Source organism: Sordaria macrospora, chromosome 1 (genome assembly GCF_033870435.1).
Source record: "Sordaria macrospora chromosome 1, complete sequence".
Classification (NCBI taxonomy): Eukaryota; Fungi; Ascomycota; class Sordariomycetes; order Sordariales; family Sordariaceae; genus Sordaria; species Sordaria macrospora.
In genome coordinates, this window is record NC_089371.1 from 2,057,468 (window position 1) to 2,079,871 (window position 22,404).

The following is a 22,404-nucleotide window of genomic DNA, read 5'->3' on the forward strand; positions in this document are numbered from 1 at the left end:
TAGTTGGTAATCTAGGTATATTATTAATAACACTAGGTATCACAAGATTAGCTTATGATAGATGCAGCACGTGATGCCTGCCGAAGGCAGGTCATCATAGTTAGACCATGTCTGACTAGCGTACGCACGTGATCACGTGCTATGTACGTTGTGCGTGCCTAGTCACAGGTTGGCATTAGCTATATAGTATGCATTTCGAGTTTTGCCTTGCAAGCAAAACATCGTCCTAGCTTTTGTAGGTTTGGCCGTCTGAGCATATGCATCCCAGCCTGTCATACTAGGTTAAGGTCTTTATAAAAAAGAATAGTGCAATATATTTCGTATTTAAATTTTTGATAAAAAAAGAAATTTACTATAGATTTTGAATATAGAACTATAAAGTAATAACCTATGTAGAAAGCTATTGAACTATATAATTATAATACTATTGTACTTTCACGTTTTAGCGGCTCTTTATAATTGATATTATTAGTTTTTATACAGTTGTTGAATAGTATATAACTTTTATATGAATTGAAATTAAAATCAAAATTTTAATCTTTAATAGTGTTTTACACGATCAATGAATGAGAATATACGTTATATTTAACTAGTATTAATAAAGATAGATAAGTATGGTAGAAATATTATAATTATATATTTGTAAATACTTTTTGGATTTCTAATTCTATATATTTCTATATCATTTTCTGTTGATTTACGTTTACTAATGTTTCTTTATCCAACCTTCCTTTATTCTTTTTCTTTCGTTCGACAGGTAATTAACAGCTTACTTACATCATATTTTTAAATTATTCAAAATTTATTATTATTATTTTCGCTACCAAAACGCAAATTCATAATTATTCAAATATATGTATAGTTTATTTATAAAGTGATTAAAACTTTAATATGTTATAAAATAAGTTGAAATATTACAAAGTAGTACTATGACAAGCTAGGGTGCATATGCTTAGACGGCCAAACTTACAAAAGATAGGACAATGTTCTGCTTGCAAGGAAGAACTTGGAATGCACACTATATAGCCAATGCCAACCTGTGACATTTAATTACTTTTAATAAGGTTTTTCACTGTTTGAAAGAACTTGATTGTAACTGTAAAGGGAACAATTTTTAATATTATTATAATATCAATTATAATAATAATTACTGGTATTTAAAATTTGCTTATTGATTATTAAAATCTTTTAATATATAAAAATGGCTTTTATTATCTAATCTCATTTTGAATAATGTTTGTATATTATTTACGAAGTTCTTCAAAAATCTACATTTAAAACGTCTTTAGGTGGCATTAAAATCAACGTTTATGAAATTATTACTAATATATAATTTGCTTGTAATTGTATAATATGAAATTAATGTATAATTACTTAGTCTAATTGAACATAGTATATTTAATACTGATACACATTCAAAGTTTTATTTTGTAAATGAAGAAGCGATAGATTTGAAATAAAGGGATACTTATTCAATTCGAAGCAATTTAAGTAATTGATTAGTAACTAGGAAGATAATAAAAATAATCAACAGAGGAGGTAATGGTAAAGAGTAATAAAGAAGTATTAGAGTAAAAGGATAAGTAGAAGGCGGTAGAGCAGGAGGATATTAAGAAATGGTAAAAAGAAGAGTAAGATAGAGAAGCGGCGGACTAGGAGAATAACTAGAAGGCAATAGAGTAGGAGGTTAAATAAAAAGCAATAGAATAGAAGGCAGTAGAATAGGAAGATAAATAAAAGGCAATGGAATAAGAGGCGGCAGAGTAAAAGAATAAATAGAAGGCAGCGGAATAGAAAGTAGTGGAGTAGAAGGATAAGTAGGAAGCGCCGGAGTAGGAGGATATTAAAAAGGAGTGAAATAAGGAGGTATGACAGGCTGGGATGCATATGCTCAGACGGCCAAAGCTACAAAAGATAGAACAATGTTCTGCTTACAAAGCAGAACTCGGAATGCATACTATATAGCCAATGCTAACCCGGGATAGGAGTTGTAAAACAAGAAGGAGTGAGCGGCGGGTATAAAAGTCAACTTTATAGATATTCTATTTTAGAAAAACGGTATAGTAAGTATTTGAACTTTATACGTTGCAAGTATTTCTATAGCGTTTATAAATGATTATAATTTAACAAAAGTGAATTATTAGTTTATATAAGAGATATTTTACTAGTAATTAAATATTGCTTTTTTGATTAAATTTGATTGTAGAGTATATAAGTTATATAAGAGTATATATATATTATATTTTATTTCTTCATAATCCCCTTTGCCTTTACCAACTATTCATTCATACATTTTTCTTTTATTCGTCTCAAGCGTAGTAGAAATATTTTTGTTATTAAGCGGAAATTCTATCGATATTAGAATAAATTTACTAATATCATGTTTATAATTTAGATATGTATTAATTATTTATATAATTCAGATTCTGGGTTAAATAATATAGAGGTAATTCGGAAGTCAAATAGATGGAATTTAGATAGTTATATTTTAAGAATATTCCAAAACTGGTCTCAGTGTATTTTGAAATTATTTCGAAAGTATTCTAAGAGTGTTTAAATAAGATTTAGAGAAAATATAATAGATATTTGAAAAAAAGAAAAGTAGAGATAATTATTTAAATAGTATTCGTTTAATCAATTTATTATTTCTCTGTAGTAAAATTTGCAATTATTATTATTTGGGCGTATTTCAAAAATATTTTGAAAGCAGTTTAATAAGAGTAGGAAAATAACTAGGAAAAGTTTACTTCTATAGTAAAACTTATTATTCTTTCTCTACAGAAAACGATACGGAGTAAATAGTATTATTACTATTAATAAGCAGAATAATAAGGATTTAATTTTGCTAGATTGTTGCATAACTTTTACAGCATTTTATACCGTTTAAGATCCTAACTGGAGATCTGTTAAAGTGACTCCATATGAATACGTATTATAATAATTATATTAAATTTTTATTTTTGTAAGTCGGATTAATTTTATATGAGAATGTACAGACTATAAGATTAGCAAGCTTGTGTAATAGAGTTATACTCCACTGCAGTCTGAGCTCGGCATTTCAAAATACGTAATGACAGGAGTTGGTGATCTGTCTTTACTGTCCACTAACAGCCCAAGGTGTCATTGGACCCTGGATCCCCCCCATCTGCAAATAGTAGCCGCGCGTTGTCATTGTAAACTTCGGTTTCCTTGTGATCCCCTGACCCTCGTCAACCGCGTGGAGGCACTGCAACTGTTCCTTGCCACTCGTCCCCTCAACTCCCGTCAACTGTAGTCTGCAGCTGAGGCTTTCCTCTGTTGGTCGCAACAACCTGAATCCCCTGCCTTGTCTTACTCACCTGCCTGGCTGGGAACCCAGCCGTTACATCTGCCTTTCGATAGCTCACCACGGAATTCAATTCAGTTGCAGGCTCTTCGGAACCACCTCTCCTGTGCACGTAAGGTACTTCCCGACAAATTTATAAGATTTGGCGACCAAAAGCAAGCCGACGCCGACTAGTTGTCTCTCCGCTGCACCCGCGCCCGTTACTGAGACACGAGACATACATAATTTCGGATTCAAGCTACCCTCGTCTTCAACGCCTTTACTCGATATACGAGACCTCGCCCTGGCTTGGGCGCAATTATGACAAGCAAGATGAAGAACTTCAGCATGAACAAGGTGCTGAGCAGCATCAAGAAGAAGCCGACATTCTCAAATGGTAAGCGCTGGTTAGATCGTGCTCTCCGCGACCACCTCTTCGTGATAGCAGCCGTTTTGCGACTCTCACCGTGGGAGCAAAAGCGACTTGACTTCCCCCAACCTATATCATGTTCTGAAGCTTATATCCCTTTATAGCTGGAAGTGGAAGTGGAAGCGGGAGTGGAAACGGGAATGTTGACGACGCGACACCCGATCCGACCGGTGATGGCCCCGAGGCGACGGCAGCCCGTTGTGTGGTAGGCTACCTACTCCATCACCCCATGAAAGACGCCCGCCTTCCTGGAAGTTCAAGCCGCTAATCTGGGTCCTTACAATGATAGAAACAATTCTGCTTGTCTGATAGCGGTAATTCGGTACGTTTGTTCTGGTTGCATTGCCAGTCGCGACTCCAACATTCCCGGGCGGGGAGAGAGGACCAGGAGCTCCGAGAGTTACAGATCTGATCTTTCTCCGGCCCCGGCTCCTACACGGACACACACACACACACTCCGCACATATCCTGTGATCAACAACTGACATAAAGCAGGGTGACGAAGTCGCTTTCCTACCATCGATCGTCGAAGCGGCCGAGTCATCGCCGGCCGCCGCCGCGGAATGCGCCCGCCTGGTTCGGAAATACCTACATCGCGACTACTGGACTAAACCCTCATTGCAATACAACGCCATCATGCTGATACGAATCCTCGCCGACAACCCCGGTGCGACCTTCACGAGAAACATGGATAAGAAGTTTGTCGATACCACCAAGGAGCTGCTCAGGTCAGGGAAGGACGGCAATGTTCGACAGATGCTCATGGAGACGCTGGACGCCTTCGAAAGCACAAAGGGTTACGACGAGAACCTGCAATTGTTGATCGAGATGTGGAAGAAGGAGAAGGAAAAGGCATACAGGGTCTACGGCGTAAGTTGTTCCATCATCATCCACGGGGTAGCAAGCCCAAGTGAAACCAATCATACCACGTACATACTAACACGACCATACCCCTCTCAGCATCGCTTCTCATCACCCCCACCCCAGCAGTACAGTCCTTACCTCTCCCACCAGCAGTCGGTAGCAAACCAGCAAGAATACTTCCAACGCACCCCCCACACCGCGCGCCTCCCCGACCCTGTCGAGCTCGCCAACCGGCTCGAAGAAGCCCGCACCTCCGCCAAGCTTCTCGAGCAAGTAGTCGCCTGCACGCCCCCGCAAGAGATCCTCTCCAACGAGCTGATCAAGGAGTTCTCGGACCGGTGCACGAGCGCGTCGCGCAACATCCAAGGATACATGTCGGCGACGGACCCGGCTCCTGATAACGACACGATGGAGAGCCTGATCGACACCAATGAGCAGCTGCAGCAGTCGCTCAACCACCACCAGCGTGCGGTGCTCAACGCCAAGAAGCAGCTAGGCGTGGGGAGCCCCGGCTCTGAGAGCGTGAGCAGGCCGGGCTCGGTGGCGCCGGGAGTGAACGAGCAGAGCCGGCCTCCTCAGGCTGCGACGTCGAGTAATAGTAGGAACGAAGGCGTCCAGGATTGGTTGGCAAGTAGTTCAGCTGCGGTTGCAGGCGGAAGCGGAAGTGGCCAGGGCGCCAGCAGCAGTAGCAGAGGGAAAGGCAAGGCGGCAGCTACCTCCATCGATAACGACTGGATGGGCGACTACAAGTACGAGCCGATCTCTTCCGGTCCTGTAGCTGGCGGATCTTCCTCCGCTGCTGCCGCAGGGCCTTCGAGATCCCACACGGGAACGCCGCATCGCGACGAAGAGGACCCATTCAGGGATCCGGTCCAGCCTGATTCCTCGGCTTCTTCGATGCGGCGGGTACAACCCTCGACGACATTGAACACGACGAACGCGGGAAACAACGAGGAGAGATTGTCGTTTGAGCCATACCACCCTGGATTTGGCGGTAACAGCGCGAGCGCCGGGAGAAGCAACAATGACAACAACTACAGCTACAACTCATCGTCGGCGTATGATTACAGAGGAAGTGGCGGGGGTTCAGCGGCTGGCGCTGGTGCTGGGAATACGAGCAGTTCGGTACCAGAACCTGTCACGCCAGTTAGTGACGATGGGCTGTACGGTAGTGGAGATGTGCATCGCTCAACCGGGGTCCAGAGGTGATTTTGAGCGCTACTAAGGCGGACGAATGAATAGATGATGATATCTACCTTCTTTTCTGTCCGTCATCGATAGGCCAGGATCTTTGGTGGAAAGTTAGGACAAGTTGGGAACAGGACGTGGCTCCGGCAGGAGACCAACGGAACGAGGGAAACATGGTGATGAGCCGGTTAGGTTCTTATAATTCAGATCTCTTCGATCAACCAATCCGTACGAGGACTATTGCGCTCCCCATCCGTCGCTACACTTACCCCCCCCCTCCAATTGCCGCCTACGCCTTTCTTTCTGTCTTGCTCCATCCTGTCGATCTGGTTTCATCTACTGCCCAAAATCGCCTGCCTATCGGAATCCGAGTCTCAAGTTTCAGATCATCGGCCTCGATCCTCCCGGGTCTTGAACCCTGATACCTGGGAAGAACTGATTTGTGTCGAGTGTTTGCTGGGTCCACGCCAGCAAGCTGGTACTTCTGTTGCGGGGCAGCAGGAATTAAAGCAGCAAGAGCGTTGCGATTTGCGGACGAGTTTGTAAGCAACCCAACGTTGCTGTTCTTGCATGAACGCATCGTGTTTGTCCGTTGGGCTGTCTATAAAGTTGCCGAATGGCCGAGCGAAGACGAGACCCCTTTTTCTCGGCGCATTTGTGGTACGTAGGGAAGAGAACTCGATGTCCGAATCTGGTCGGTATACCCTCGTGTGGTGACACGAGCTCGCTTGTAGGCAATGATATGGCATGAGAATACGCTTGTTTGCTTTCCTTGGCTCTTTCAGTCTCCCATTTTTCTTCTTGTCGAGTCGTTTTGATCGAACTCGTCCTTTCACCCTCTTGGTTTCGCTTTTGTATTTGCAGGCAGGCAGACGGAGGAAGCAACACGTCACATCAAGTGGTCTCGTTGAGCACTCGTCCCTTTTCATCATACGTACCTGGCCCGATTATGCACATGAGTCGGCCGATAAAAGGAATCCGGTGATGCCACAACACCCCTAGTTTGCTTGTTAGCGCTTGGTTTTTGATATTTACCTCTATACCCTGTCCTAGCAAGGACCTGTTTGTCTTGTACAGGTGCGAGTGTAGATGAAAGTCAGATTTGGCTGCGTTCAAGGCGCGGCATTCGGATTACCGCCTAGGGTTTGGGCATGTGCAATGCGATCATCCGCTGTTCTCGTCCTCACGGCGTCCTTTTCCCGTGTCAAGCGCATCCCATTTCGGCACATCTTCCCTGTCGACATGTCCCAAAACGCTGTAACTTCACCTTTGCTTCTGGTTAATGGCTTGATGCTTCCACGAGCGCCACTGCATCTGTACTTGGTGACGTGAAGCGGTCTTCGATCCTTGCCATGCGATTTGAAGTTTTATCAGATTGCCGTGTTAGTGTCGTCTGAGAGGCTCGTTGATGCTGACCTATTTGGCAGAATGCTATAATCTCAGAGGACCAGCCCTTCAGGCGCAGATGAAGCAACAAAATGCTGAGAGACTGCCTACCACTGTGAAACACAGAAGATGTCCTTTTCCTTGTCGAGTCGGCATGGTCGGGTACCACGTCCACACGCTTCTTTCACCAGCTCTGAACAAGCGCAGAGAGAGCACCACGGAAGTGATGTGAAACTGTGATGAAGTCCCCGAACAGCTCTCGTCGACCAATGATTCAGCTTGGTGTGGGGGCTGGATAGGGGAGTGTGGTGAAGATATTGCACTGTACATGAGTGTCCTGAGTGTCTCCTACCTTGGGGTCGATCGAATTGATCTGGGTCTCCTAGTCCCGATCCCCATGATCCATAGAGTTCTTCGAAGATCGGACGAACCAGGAGCGCCTCCGCCAAAGCAATAGCGTCGTGCTAGGTCAGATTGAGCGATAACCGAAGAATCGTGGCTTTGCAGTAGTCGAAAGGGTCATCTCGCCAAGGGTCCCGATGCAAGTTGCATGTCTCATGGGTCAAACAATCCGGTTCTTCTCCGCATATGCTTTTTGTCGCTACGCAGGAATTCGATGTTTGGCAACAGCTGCCACCATGGCACCTTTGGGCAGCGTGATGAGTTGTGCCCAGCAACCACCAAAACAGTTGTACCCCTCGGGGTTATGGTAGCTCGCCAGTTGTGTTTGGGAGATACTTCCCTACGATTATCCTGCCGCCCTAATCCATCCGCCAGGCGACACGTATGGAAATTGACAATTTTCGTAACGCTACGCGCCGAGGAAAGAGGCTTGTCCAGTTGTGACTGGGCTCGCAAGTATGGAGGACCGCTTCCGAGACATGTTGAAATGCCTTGACATGCAGATTGCGAGATGTTGTGACTAGCTTCCTCCAACGGAGGTGGTCGGGGTCTGTGCTCTTGGATCTCTCGTGGTCGCTCACATATCACCAGGGTATTTGTCGCATGGTCCATATGTGGAAAACCGCGGTACAACCATGAGAATGGAACCGTGGATGGTCCAGAGCTAGACCAGCTCCCTCCCCAAGTGATAGAGGGGCGGCCGAAGCCGGGGAACGGGGGGGGGGGGAAGCGAACTGGGGTGTCGTCCAATGTAAGGCCATTTGAGACAAGCCATATCGCCAGGAACTGTCAGACCGGTCGGTATTGTGGGGAGATGCGAAGGTCGAGCTAAGATCCGGTCAGGGTAGAACCGACAGTCTGGGTCTGGGCTCCGATGTATCGCATCCGCAGATAACAGGTCAGCAACGTGAAGCATATGTAGAGGAGTGAAACATACATGTATTGCGCGCCCACACCTGTAGGTCCTCGTCCCCTCTTTGACCCAGTGGAAGAAGAAAGGGCAGTGAGCATCAGGTGTGCCTGGCTTGAGGTGGGTTGTGGACCCGGGATAGTCGAATGACCAGACTGATGGATTCTCGTCAACTCAGGCGTTGAAGTTGCACAGAATGTGATAGTTTGATGGGAAGAAAGCAGATGGATGGAGAAAGCCGATGTGACTGTCGACGAGAGGCATGCTGTCTCTCCTGAGGTGCAGTGACGTGTTGTCAGTCGGGGTTCCAACTTTCGGAAGTCACCTCATCCTGTCAAACACACCGAGTCCCAAGCTTGTCACGGTACTTGCCTCCCCAGTCTCTCAATCCTTCCCAATTGTCTCTAGCCGTTATCCTCGTCCCTAACAGGCAAGCACCAGCCCTGGACCCTGACCGGCCCTTTCCCTTTCTGTCAGTGTCACTCAGTGCACGGTAACCTGCACTGTCCGGGACTCGCCGATCACAACTTTTTGGTGGTCCATGTCTAAATTTCTTGTCACCCCAAACCAGGGGCAGCTCCGATGTCGACCACTCGCTTGACACTCCCATCTCTCACAGCCATTTCTTTTCCGCAAACATTGTGAACACACACCCAGCTTTTTCACCACCACGGCAGTACCAGACTTGCATTTCCGTGTTCGAGTTACCCAAATCTGCCTAATCTCGACTTGGTACCCAATTGTCCGATGAATCCCCTTCTCCATACGTGGCTTGGACTAACGACAGGGTTCTCAGAGCGTTTGCATTGTCGACTGACATCTGCTAGCTGTCCGCTTTCTTCGTGTCTTTTCTTCTTCTCTCCTCGGATGCTGGCAGGATGGCTCAACAGTCAAAAGGTATAATGGCGGGTCACTCCCGTCATACATTCGGCCTGCCGTTGGAATGAAGTCAACCAAAGCCTCTCTCGTGGACCCCTCTGCATATTTCCCTGTCTAGACGACATTTGCTTCCCTAGCGTGGATCACGACCGAACATCATACACCTTTTTCATCACCTCTGTTGGGTCACTCCCCCAGATGGAGGAGCCATACAGTACTCACGCCTTACCTGGCCTCCCCACTCACAGTACTTCTCTGAGGCTTGATAACCTCTGCACTGAGGTGTTGTTACTTATTTTCGAAGAGGTAGGTGTACTCTAAGTATATGATAGTTTGGCATGACATATACTGATTCTGACTTTGCAGCTTCCTCCGCGGGACGTAGTAACTGTCTCTCGTGTCTGTCAGAGATTCAACAAGATTACGACGCCGATCATCTACCATACAGTCCCGTTGGAACATCTCCTTCAGAAAGATTGTGCGAAAGAAGTCTTGTCCCGTCGTCACCAAAACGCTTTGGATTATACTCAACGGCTTTTCATCGGAGGTGGCATCAAACATGGCGATATCCAGCAGGGCGACATTCAGCACAGCGACATTCAGCACAGCGACATTCAGCACAGCGACGTCGAACAAAATGACGTCGAGAGTTTTCTGGCCAACTCTAAAAGGCTTCAGTCAGTGAAGTACACATATTCGCCAGGTCGAGGGGTGGAACCTATATGCCCCTGGAAACAAGTCTACGATATGGGGGTTTGCCTGAGGGAGTGCAACGCAAGGCTCTACTTTGACAACTTCACATTGACGAATCCAATCGATGAGACGAGGAAAACCAGAGGCATTTCCTCGAGACCTGATATCAGCAAGTCCTTGGTTTCCCTCAAGATGGGCCCTGCCCACGTCCCTCATTCCGAATCCGCTTTGCAGATTCTGAAGAAGCTTCTTCTAAGGACCCCGCAGCTGGAAACCTTCCACTACATCGACTGTCGAGCCCCCCGAGTTCCTGGACGACAATTCAGCTTTGAAGAGAATCAGCGCTTTCCCCCGTTCAAGAACCTCATGCTAAAAAACTATGACTGGAAGCATGACGCAGAAGAAGTCAAAAGGCACTGGGATTTTTCTCGAATACGCTCTCTCGAACTTCTTATGATACCCGTCTACAAGTTCCTCGAATCAGTTCCCTTTTCTGATCTCGCCCAACTCCAACACCTTCATGCCGAGGACTACAGTGAGGCCATCGACCATGAGAATCCGAAACGTGCAACCAAGAAGCTATACGCTCTGGTTAACGGCCCTATTAAGTCATTGCAGACCCTGAAGCTCACTTGCTTCATTGACCTTTTTCATATCGACGCACTTCTAGTCCATGCCAAGTCCTTGACCGGCTTGGTCTTTCGGGATCACAATGTCTCCAATAATCTACGCCAACACCGCCCTGTCTTGAGCGCCGAGAAACTTGCTATTCTTTCGAGATCTCTCAGTTCGCTGGAATCACTCGAGATAGACATTGACCATAGGGCCTTACCGGAAGCATGTCTCTTGGCCCTCTGTCAGTTTCCCCGTCTGCATACCCTCGTACTACATACGCAAACAGTTATCCAACCCGAGTCTAATCACCGTCCTGGCCAAGACCCGGATCTCACGAGGGCGTTCGACTGTTTTACGATGCTTGTTAAACAAAGACCGGGACCAGCACCAGCCAAATGGCAACGTGTCGTAATTAACGTGGGTGAGTGGCGAGAAAGGGATGTGATACCTGGAGCCGGCAGAAGGCGTAGGGTAGGGCTTAGAGAGACCTACACCTATTACAGAGCATGTGTCTCTCAGCGATATTTCGTCCTGGAAGAGTCAATGTCCGGTCAAGAAGACCTGATCTACGAAGAATTGCCGCCTAAGGATGAGGGCTTGACTCATTTCCGCGGTAACCTAAGGACCGGGAAGACTCTTGAGCCCCAATCTCAGGTTGCAGAGGCCACGCGATAACTAAACATATCCACCTACTTCCTGAAAGCAAGCTAGCCATGAGGGTCCTAAGACCTTTCCCTTTTCCAAGCTTTCCTTTTGTTGTTTCCCTCCAAACCCGAGCAAGAGTTGTGCGTGCACATGAAGTGCCTCGGACTCGTCGTTACACAATATTGCGTTCTTTTGTCGTTGGTGGTTTTCTTCTTCGCATACGACTGTGGAATAAAGATACTGAGATACCCAGGTTATGTGCATGGAGGTCGGATTGTCTGTCGTACGGTGTGAATCGACCTTGTTTTCTTTCCTTTGCGGTTGTCCTGGATCCAGGTTTTATTGTTTTCGTATTGTTCCGGAGAGCTTCATATCAGCACCAATTGTGGTGATAATCTGTTGCCCAGAGGGAATAGCGTAAACTACAAATCTACCATCTTTCGCGGATTTTGCTCCTGATTTCCATACTCCCTGCTTGCTGCATTCAAAGTCTCCGTTGCAGATCGAAGTTAAGACACCCGAGGAACCTCAATCAATGCCTATTTCAAGGTAGAGCATGACTTTCAAATATCGGTTAGTGTCACGTCGTCGGTGTGTGTGTGTCAATGTGATTCAATATAGGGCTACAACCCAACGTCGGCTCGAAGTATGGAGACCTGTACCACCGTTACTTTATGGGAATACTCTCGCTTCGGGGCTGCAAAGGATTGGTCCGTATGCCACATCCGCCGCCATGCTAGCCGGAATCTTTCAGTCACTTGAAGCTGTCCGGTGTACCAAAGTTTCAGTCGTGCAATTACCGGTCAGTACAAGACGGCGAAGACGCTGGGCCATGTTAAGCGGAAGGAATGGGAGGGAGAAACGGAATCTTCGCGAAAAAGACAAGGGGGGAAGCCCGTTTTCGATGTCCACCAGTCCACTAGGCCAGCGCACACATCGCGAACGTTTCCTGTGTACGTATTGTACGCACACTAGCAAGAGATCCCCCCCTCCCCAGTCTTCAGTCCCCAGTCCCCCGGTCCCGAGTCCCACCGATCCGACAGATCGCACTGAGACACCTACCCATCACGTACGATCTTCACATGCCGATGTGACCAGGGGGTATGAGAAATTTGTCGTGTGCCGGTGCGTGACCCCGTGCCCTTGCCCTACGGACCGGGCTTCGCGCGACTGGAGTTCCGGTCTAGACAAGGGGAGTTGTGGGCTCAGCTCCACCGGACCACCCGAGCAGAGAACGTTGAAGTGGATGTGCGCGACGACATGCCCGGCGAATCGAAATCAAACGTTTGTTTTGTTGGCGATATGAGCATGTTGGGGTGGTTGTTTTGGGTTCATTGGGATAAGTATCTTGGACATCTAGGGAGTGAAATGTTTGGCGTTTACTTGCTTTATTGTTGTAATTTTGTTTCCCACAAAGACAACAAACATTGCCCACGCATCATACAAGTGATATTGAATTCTCTTGTATATGGACAGGAAGGCAAAGTTGCCCCAGAAGCCTTTTGGGTGCCTGGGCAGGTGGTTATCGGTTACTTATCTCGTGAGTTAACTTTGCTTTGAGCTTGTTGAAGTAGCAAGTTTTCTACGGTGATGACATTGACATGCGACTGTGATGAGCAAGCAGAAGTCTTTTTGCAAATCATCATAGCATTATGAGAATCCTTTTCCACATACCTTGCTTGCTTTATTTCTTTTCATTCATTAATATTGTCTGCCAGGATTGATGGTGAAGCACCGGGTGCAGGCGTCTTTGGGTCATTGTGCAGTCCATATTTTCAACGCACTTTTCGTGACTTGGATCATGATAGCGATGAAGAAGAAAGGAAGTAGCGGCGCTCGTGCAACAGTGATCGCACGATATGTTCTGTAGAATCACACTAATTCATATGCTTGGAAGAGAGGTTGTCGAGAAGACTCTCAGTGATATCAAGTGACTTTGTGGATGTATACCGTCCTTTCCCCAGTTGCACTGTGCTTACGGTAATTTCACCTTACGTCCCGCGTAGTGTACACTACGTACACCATGACGTTTGTGGTGGTTGTGGAGATTGGATGCCATGCAACGGGAACATCCGACGCCCTTCCGCCCCGAGGACGGGAGGCCCAGCGCTATGTTTTGGATTCACGCTAACTGAACGCTTGGAACACCCACCACCTCCGTCCCGCGTTTGTTTCTCACAGGCTGTCGAGGGGTGTAAAGAAACTTGAATGGTCAGGAAGAAGACAAGCCAAGCAGCGGCCCCGCCCAGGTTCGGTTCTTTGCTACGGAACCGATCAAGCACATTGCGATGGCATGGAAAGGGTTGTCCCTTCTTTCTGGGACGATCACACACCCGCAGGTCGGTCCATCACTCGATTTGACCCGGCCGGTTACGGAGATTGTTAACTTTCCGTCACATTGGGTATTTTACAATGTTGTACATGTATCGGTTCCGTTTCATGTTCGTTACAATTCAAAAAACCTACAATACCTACGTACCTCGACCTCATCTTGCAAGGTTGTTGCTTCTGTCCAAACAACGGCGGCGGCCAAAAACACCAGTTCCCTGCGAAAAGCTTCCCAGTGTAAGGTACTTATCGACAACTTCAAATGTTCCTTCATAGAACTCTCACGGAAGATGGGTGGGTTTTTCTCCACGGCTGATTAATGGCAGGTACCGGCCGCCGACGCATCCGGCACACTCTCGCAGCAGCCACTGGGTTCCAACGGCTTTATGTACCCTTCCACACCTACGTCCCTTCAGTTGCTTCCCACTGCTATCCCTGACTCCCAAGAGCCAACCAAAGCTCACAAAGAACAATCGAAAAAAATTAAAAAATTCAAGTTGCCTGAACGTGTGACGAGAACAAAGCTCAAGCAAGTACCATTTTTGAACCCTTTTCTTTGCATCGGACCATCCCATGTCGATCGACCCGCGGTCGGGTAGGTAGGTCTTTGTCCTCCTGAACAGAGGTAACCTTCCATCCTTTGGAGCTTTCTCCTCAGTCCCGTCGTGGTCTCCAAGTCCTACCTGGACCCACCCGTGCTGCTTTGGCCATTGACCGAGCGATGCTTTCGTCAACGAGGCATCCACAATGGGGTTTTGCATCGGACACTCCCGTCTACAGCTTACATCGTTGCTGGCAGACGGAATGAATTCGGAAGGAAAGGTAAGGAAAGGGATCAAGGGAAGGGCTATGGGGAGGCTGCGAGACGACGGGAACGGTCAAACCCGAACCCGCAACCCGCAAACATCTCGGCCGTTGTCGTTGCCCACTAACCCACCACCTACCTACCCACCAGCCGCAGGGGCCCAGGTACAACACACGGGAACACGGGACCGAGCCGCGCCATTCCAGCCAGGCAGGCGGGTATTAAAGGGGGTTTGAGACTTGAGACCGCTCGCGTCCCTACATACACGTATGGTGTAGCTCAAGAAGGTATAGTCTACTAGAAGACAAACATTTGCTTGTTTTTTTTTCGTGGTTTTCAATTTGTAGTTTGTAGTATGTTTGCGGAAACGAAACGGGCTTGGTCGAGCTAGTGTACCTACCTTACAAGTGATGACTATGATGATGCCCGAGATCCCAACTACATCCAGAAATAAACACACTTCCCTGCCTTGGCATTTAACTAACTGCCCGTAAATACCCTACAATAAACACATTGTCACTTATCATTTTCTCTCATTGTACTACCTTACTTAACCCTTCGCTCTTCGTATTTGGCCGTTACACAAACATATGTAGATTACAGACACACCACACCACACCAAGAGTTAAGCACCTAGTTGACCTCCTCACCTCAACTGACCGCCACTTACAACTTGCAGAGAGAGGCATTACGCAGGTAGGTATCCGCGTCATTCCGTCCGCAGACGGTACAGGTACAGGCACCCATGTCCAGCGTGCAGGATCTTGTAAAGGGTTTAACCGCTTCTTACACTACCGTATCAAGATTTCAGGGGTTTCCGGGTTTTAGCTACTAGGGTACCTTATGATGGAAACTGTTTTGTGTGCGTGCGTGTGTGTGCGTGTGTGGTCACCCGGCACTAGCGGCACTGGGCAGGTGGACGGACAGATACATATCCTGGGGGAAGTTTGTTCATCCATCCCTCCGTCCATCCATACATCCAGGTACCGTGCATACATACAGAGAGGAGGGAGAAGAAAGGGGGCTGGAGAAGGATCCGAACAGGGGAGGATAAAGGGAACCGGGAAGAGGCACCGGGGTGCATATGCTAGGTAGGTATGTAATGACTGGGTTAAGACTTGTAAACATCATACATTCACTATTAACATGAACTACCTCTTGTAATATGAGGAGAGAGGTAGAGGGTAGGAAGCATACCTACTTGAAGTGCGGTGGAAGTGAAGCACAGCATCTGATTTGCACAAGACGAGAGAGAATGAGCAAGACTGACACACCAGATTCTGCCCTTCCAGGAATACACTACATAGATGCACTGGTCGTGTGTTGTGTGTATCGTGAAAAGGTAGTAGGGTGATGCGGGATGATACCTCTACTGTTGTCTCTGAAAGAGCAAAGGCTCGAATAGGGCCTAACTACCTCTTTAGAAAGAATAAGGTGTGAGAAGGAGTGGAGTCAGTGTGACCACCACACTCTCTGGCTTTTATATGACTTGAAGCATAGGGAGAGGAGTAGATTGCTGGCTCACAAGCTTGCCTATACACTCTCTTAGATCAGTTAGTTTGCATCTAGCAAGTTGCCTGTTCGTTTGTCTGAGACAGACAGTACCGAAACGGACACGTACGGTTGCTCGCATGCGTTTATAGTAATACGAGTAACTTGTGCGGCCCATTGGTCGCCACATATATAGCTTGGTCGGGGTTACGGGTGAGCTGATGTAAACTGGATGTTGGCGCATAAGAAATCTTTGCGGGATATTACCTATGTCACATCTCTACGACTTGGAAGCGATGCTGATGATGCTGACGATGGTGGCTCATGTCTCATAAGGTCTAGCTAGCACTGGCCTCCAATCCTACTTATTCCTTTTACAATTAGGTCGACACATGTTAATCCAGAAACGTAGAGCACAACCAGATCTCCACTTGGGCGAGCCTTTCGAAGATCTGTAAAACTTCAGCGACTCACTAGGGAGTAAATAACGTGCCTTCAACGCTCATTTTCATACTTTAAGATAATAGTTCAAAGGCGCTGAATATGCGATTGCAGTAAAGAAATAACTGATAAAACGGCCTCCCACCGAAAAACATGCTGCCAACCATGAAATAGTGTACCCGTTGCGCGCCTTCACAAAAGAAATCGACTGACGTGTGATATACGAGACAAACGACAAGAGCCACCCAATACCCATTTTTGCCTTGAGGCAGCCGGATCTTTTCGAGTACAACTCCACCCTTCCTCTGCTTCTGGCTCTTTGTTCCCGCGATATGCGTGAAAGCGAAGCCAACCAGAGCCATACAAAAAGCAACCTGCGGCAACCTTAATCCACAAAATAACACAATGAAATCAAACCATCAAGCTTTCCCTTCTCGCACCCGCTCAGCGGGGCGATAATCATCCGAGAACATGGAACCCAATATCTTTCCAGCTACACCGAAGAAGGCCTGACCCAGGCCCTCTAGACCCTCTAGGCATCAAATTGGTGCTGCTCCTAGCTGCGCCTGTTGAGCCTGTCGAGCATGCCGCGATCAATCCGGTTTGCGTGGGGGTCGTTCTCCAAAAACCGATCTAGGCTCATTGGGTTCGAGGGGGCGCTGGGAGGAGGAATTCCAGGACGCGCGCTTGGTTGTAACGGAACAGTCGGCGCGGGGTTACCGGGGCTATTCCTGAGAGGAGTGGGTGCCCTATCTGACTCATAGCCACCCTGAGGATACTGTTGCTGGTAGGTCGGCGGTGTGCCATTGCTATGGTTTGAAGCTGGGGACCTGCGCCGAGGATCATCGTCGCGCGAGTTGTTCGGCGGAGGCAACCGCATCACATGTTCCTCATCTTGTGGGCGAGGTCTCCGACGACTGGCATCTCTGTCATCGAATGGCGGGTAATGGAGACTGGGTGACTGGATTTGTGGTGGGGGAGGGTACTCTGATCCGGAGTGCGGATAGCCACGAGGCGGGGGCGGTTGTGGCTGTTGCTGCGCAGATGAAGGCAGAGGCTGACCATAGGCTCCGTACAATGGTGTTCCAGGAGGAACACCGCCTGCCACCGCTGCTACGGGAACAAATGCCGTCGATGGATTGCTGCTGACAGGTTGAAAGATGCAATCGATGCGCAGTTTGTCGCAGTTGGAGCATTTGCCATTTGTGGTGTTCTGATACCCACTGCAACGGATCTGTCGAGCCGAAGAGTTAGCAAAACGTTTGTGGAAAAACCGAAGAGTTGCAACACAGTATCTTGTACTTGCCTTCCTTTTCCGGCAATACTTGCACGCTATGGAGGTACGCTGACGCGGAGCAGCTTGTTGCGGCTGTGGTTGAGGGGGCGGAGGAGCACCAGGTCCATATGGGTAGTTGGGCGCCGGGGGAAAACGATACGGGTATACGTCTGCACCATATCCGCCACCACGTCCCTGATGTGGCGGGCCCTGCTGGTAGTACGGATCCGACGGCATGCCTCTGTCTGGGTACTGTCCCCTCTCGTCATAAGGCCTTCTGTCGTCGTATGGCCTTTGGTCTTGTGCGGCTTGAACTGGCGGCAGTTGATACTGCGAAGTCGGCGGAGGGAATCCGCCGGCGGGTGGATTCGGATTCGGCGGGGCGTATCCGGGGGGATGAGTCGCAGACATCGGAGGATAGCTACCTGAAGGCGGCGGATTTGGCGAGCCATACCCGTTATTCGGTTGGGCTCGTGGATCCGTCCAGGCGGCCCTGGAATCACCCCTGGGATCGCTTCTTGGATCTTGGGGGTACCTTTGTCCTGCCGCGAATCTTTGATCTGGGTAGCGCTGGTCGTGGGGATAGCCGTTGGTCGGAGCCGGGCCCGGGGCCGGAGCCGGAGCCGATGGATGCATGGCCATGTTGGTGGTCGTCAAGGGTGGTAAGGGATACTGCGATCGCCTCTCTTCGTCGTCACCCGGAGGCGAAGGGTAGTTGGACTGCTCGGGTCCGTCTCTCGAAGGGTAACCTCTACCCGCCATCATAAGCCGGATCAGTGCTGGCTTTTCGACTCAAAGTCCGCTTGTTCGATAATGCACGGAGGAGCTTTCGTGTCGAAACAGAGCGTGGTTATGGCTACTAACGACTGTATTAGTAGCTGCGAGGGATGCGTATCGTGCTAGGCACGTTGAAGAGCGTGGTGTGCGACGAAGTTTGCGAAGGTAGAAGCAAGTTGGGTGATGGACCTGCAACCCCGTAACCCAGGTGGCGTGTAGTGAAGAATAGCAAACAAAGCTGAGTCAAGCCGTCAAGAACAGCACATCGACCGTCGCGCTTGTGTGGCGGAGGGTGTTGAAGTGTTTTCGTCTGGCAGAGAAAAAAATACCTTGGAAGGTGAACTGACTTTGCGTGTCCAGGCGCGATGACTCTTGGTAGGTGCGACTATTGATGGTGACGAGATGATCGTTCTGTCTTCCAATCGAGTCTTTTTTAGTCCGACTCTCGTTTTCCTCTCGCCCCAGCGCAGGCGTAAAACGCAGGTGTAGTAGGGACGGGCCGGGGCCGTGACCGTGACCGATGACGATGCGCCAAGGTCCCAGTATCACACGTCGAATTAAGGGCTGGTCAGAATGGCTATTCTGCACTGGCCGATGGTTCGTGGCGAGACAGATGGTAGCGAGAGAGAAGAAAAAAAATACGACGCAAGGAAAAAAAAAGTGGTGGCAGCGAAACGTGGCCGGTGACCGGTGTCTGGGTGGTTAGGTTTCTGCTAAGTGGAAGTTGCGCGCGGGTTGAGGAGGGAAAATTTGAGAGGTTAGATTGCGGAGGGATGATGGAAGAAGCGAGCTGATTATTATTTCAAAAGGACTCGCCCGGCTTTTGACGGATTGGCATGGTTGCCCGCTGTGTTGGGTCACAGGCTCAGACCAAGACCAGTGCCACGGCAGCTTCCATTCCAACCCGACCGTCGGTGGACTGGGTGCTTAGTGCCCGCTAGTGCCTTTTCTGAGCTCTTAGCGTGCAGGCTACCTGCGTTGCATGCGATGGGGCAGGTAAGCCGGACCGTTTAGCTGGACGTTACCCTATGGTGGCCAGGGAAGTGAAGGTACAGTAGGTAGCACTGCAGGGTAGATACGGCAGCAGATACGGTGTGCGCAGTCATAACTAACTGTATGTAAGATTCCGTATCCATGCAGTATCTCCAAGGTTCTGTCAGCATGCGAGGAGCGGGGCGGTACGTACCGCCCCGGCCTAGCGTTCCCACATGCACTGACCTTGGAAGGAACTGCGCGCTGCAGTGCTGCTGGGACGACGCTTCGAAGCAAGACCTCCCGTCAAAACGGGCAGCCAATCTTGGCCCGCTTGTGTGACTGTTGCTCACCAGTCCAATGTGCACTGTGTAGGTAGGATACTGAAGACACTGTATCTTTATCGGAAAGAACACCACGTTTACTAGTCTACACCGGCATTCAGACACCTGTCCTGTCTTCAGGTGCTACGTACTTGAGCACTGTTTATATGTAATACCGGAAACAAAGAAGCCCCTTTGAGGATCCCATCAAAAGAGCAAAATGGGTACGCGCTGAAAGGACGTCCCGAGAGGTAACGAGACTTTAATTGGCGGAAGCGAGCGGCAAGATTAGGGCGCCCTTTGAAAGGCCACCCGGAGTGTTCTCGAAGAGTGGAAGGGAAGACAAAGACGGGAGGGGACTGAAAGTTTCTGACATATGACACCAGACTATGGGAAAGGGTTGATGCTCGCTCTGTTAGCGGTCAACTTGACCGATGTGTGAAGGCGGGGCGGATGCTGCGCGCCGGGACTGCCCGTTTCGAACGGGGACGCCCAGGCGGTCCGATGTCCATCACGCGTCATCCGAGTCACATCGGACAACGACACGGGAACCAGGCAATATTTGCTTGTCGTCCTAGGAGCATCGTGATAATCAGAGATTCCCGACCGATACAACCAAATATGATAGTAGCCGTGCATGCCATCCAAGAAGCTGCTTAGGCTGTCAGAAGTTAATACGTGAGGGGAGGCTCGAATGTGCCTTTGCCCAGTTACAGATATGTTTTAATTAGGGATCTCCAGAATTCATAACGATGACCATACGGCTTCACTCCCCAACATCATCAGCAATACATAGTTTGTTATGACTTCAGCTATTGGGAGAGGTCGGATAGGTATATCTAACGGTACCCCCTGATTGCACCTTGATAAAATTGGCTACTGCACCACCAGACTGGACCCATGGGTGGGTCTTTTATGGAAAACCCGCCCGCTATGTCCAGCCATCGGTGCCATCCTTAGCAAGCTGGAAGCAATAACGGCATAACGATAGGTTCTTCCTCCACTCACTCCCGTCCTGTCTTCATCAGCCTACCGGAACGCCAACAACCTGGTGTCGTTTATCATGGACATGACTGATCGAATCGTAAAGATTTGCGGTTAGCAGGCGGTTGCAGATATGGCCGCAGCTCCTCGCTTAGTCACTTTTGCCAAGAAATCAGGTTCTCCTCATTCCAGTTACATACCAAAGTCCCACCCCAGCTCGGCCCCAGGGGCAGTCAGCATTTCTCGATGTACCAAGCGTGTGTTACTTTCGAAGCAACCAGATACTTAGCCTACCTACCTACATATGTATAGCTGACAGTATGTGAGAGGTATCGTGACGACAGATCTTCGCGCTTCAGATACCGAGGGGCCATTGAAGATCTGCTGCATCAGAGATGGACGACAGTACAGCTCGCATACCTAAATACCTCGTACATTTCATGTAGGTTGAGGTATCTGCCAAGGTGCGACAGTGAGCACCACTCTCTTGCCTATGCCCCAAGGACTTGATTGTTCCGTAAGGCGGTATTCCAGGCATCAAATCTCGGCCCGCGAGATCGCGGTCGATCAGCCGGTACTTCTACCCAGATTGGTACCAACAGGAGGCCGGTATACATTTGCAAGGTCAATCTTACCGTTATAGCTCTTCATTCGATGAGGTGATCATGATAGTTTGATATTAGCTAATAAATTGGACAAATCTCAGTAAATGCGTCCCTATGTGACCCCCATCATGTCTCTCTAGGATCAGGGTTCTATTTGTTCAGGACTAACATATGTGTTCAAGCAAGGGAGCAGCATCCATGTCCAATGACAGTCAGAAGTCTACCAAACACTACAATACGCTTAACACGATATCCTCAAATTTCCTAAACCACCACTGTCTGCTAATTAGAGTCGGGACAATTTGAGCGGTAGTTGACTCTGATTCGGAATCTGCGTCGGGACGTCAGACGTGGCACCAACAGTCTCGGGAATTTCACTGTCGTGGCCCGAGACACGGAGGCGCTTTAGCAATCCTCTCACCCATTCTTATCAGAAACATACACCCACCCTTGACCAAGACTTGGTGGAAACGGTGTATAAAGGCGCAAACGGACCGTCAGACGCGCAACTACTTCACTGTCTTCATACGGCCTGGTGGTCAGAGGAAGACGGGCCCTCCAAACATTGCCATGTACAGCGTCATGCGGTGTAGCCTCCAGACAAGCCTCATTTTTCATGGTCGGTCAACCATGGGAGGCGCCGCAACGGAGATGGATAGGTAGCTTGTCCCATCTCTACGGGAGACAACGGCAGACGGGAAGCGACCGGGGCATGGAGCACAACCCACACTCAACACCATGAGATATGCATCTTCTCGGGATAGTGGCTTCGGTTGGCTGGTTGGCAAATTGGTGGGCTGGTTGCTCGTTCTTCCCCTCTTTTATGGATGCGGTTGGGCCGTCAAAAGAGGTAGGTGACGGTCGTAGGTCACATCAAGGGCACAACCCCTTGCCCCCTGGATGAAGATGTCGTTGACAAAAAGGCCTGGAATATTGCGCCCAAAGAGGCACTGTCTCAAAGCAGCACGGTGAACGGTTGTGAGCCGTCCCAGTGCCGCAACCGCTATGATTTATCAACACTCACGTCGATCGCAAGTGCCCACCAGTACCGGAAGACTCAATGTTTCCAGTCTGTCTCATTTTGAT

The 22,404-nt window shown here is 48.7% G+C and overlaps 3 protein-coding genes across 3 annotated transcripts; 2 read left to right on the top strand and 1 right to left on the bottom strand.

Annotated features, from left to right (window-relative positions):
- Positions 1-3,265: 3,265 nt before the first annotated feature.
- Positions 3,266-7,949, top strand: SMAC4_05377 (uncharacterized protein). The gene is made up of 5 exons (XM_024655335.2): positions 3,266-3,701; positions 3,839-3,939; positions 4,024-4,056; positions 4,230-4,604; positions 4,695-7,949. The coding sequence occupies exons 1-5, from the start codon at positions 3,626-3,628 to the stop codon at positions 5,805-5,807; spliced, it is 1,698 nt and encodes a 565-aa protein (XP_024511235.1). The 5' UTR covers positions 3,266-3,625; the 3' UTR covers positions 5,808-7,949.
- A 990-nt stretch (positions 7,950-8,939) lies between these two features.
- Positions 8,940-11,904, top strand: SMAC4_05376 (uncharacterized protein). The gene is made up of 2 exons (XM_003347030.2): positions 8,940-9,669; positions 9,730-11,904. Exons 1-2 carry the CDS (start codon positions 9,562-9,564, stop codon positions 11,344-11,346), a joined length of 1,725 nt encoding a protein of 574 aa, XP_003347078.2. The 5' UTR covers positions 8,940-9,561; the 3' UTR covers positions 11,347-11,904.
- Positions 11,905-16,255: 4,351 nt separating this feature from the next.
- Positions 16,256-18,516, bottom strand: SMAC4_05375 (uncharacterized protein). Its single transcript, XM_003347029.3, has one exon. It carries the CDS (start codon positions 18,420-18,422, stop codon positions 16,938-16,940), a length of 1,485 nt encoding a protein of 494 aa, XP_003347077.2. The 5' UTR covers positions 18,423-18,516; the 3' UTR covers positions 16,256-16,937.
- Positions 18,517-22,404: the final 3,888 nt, after the last annotated feature.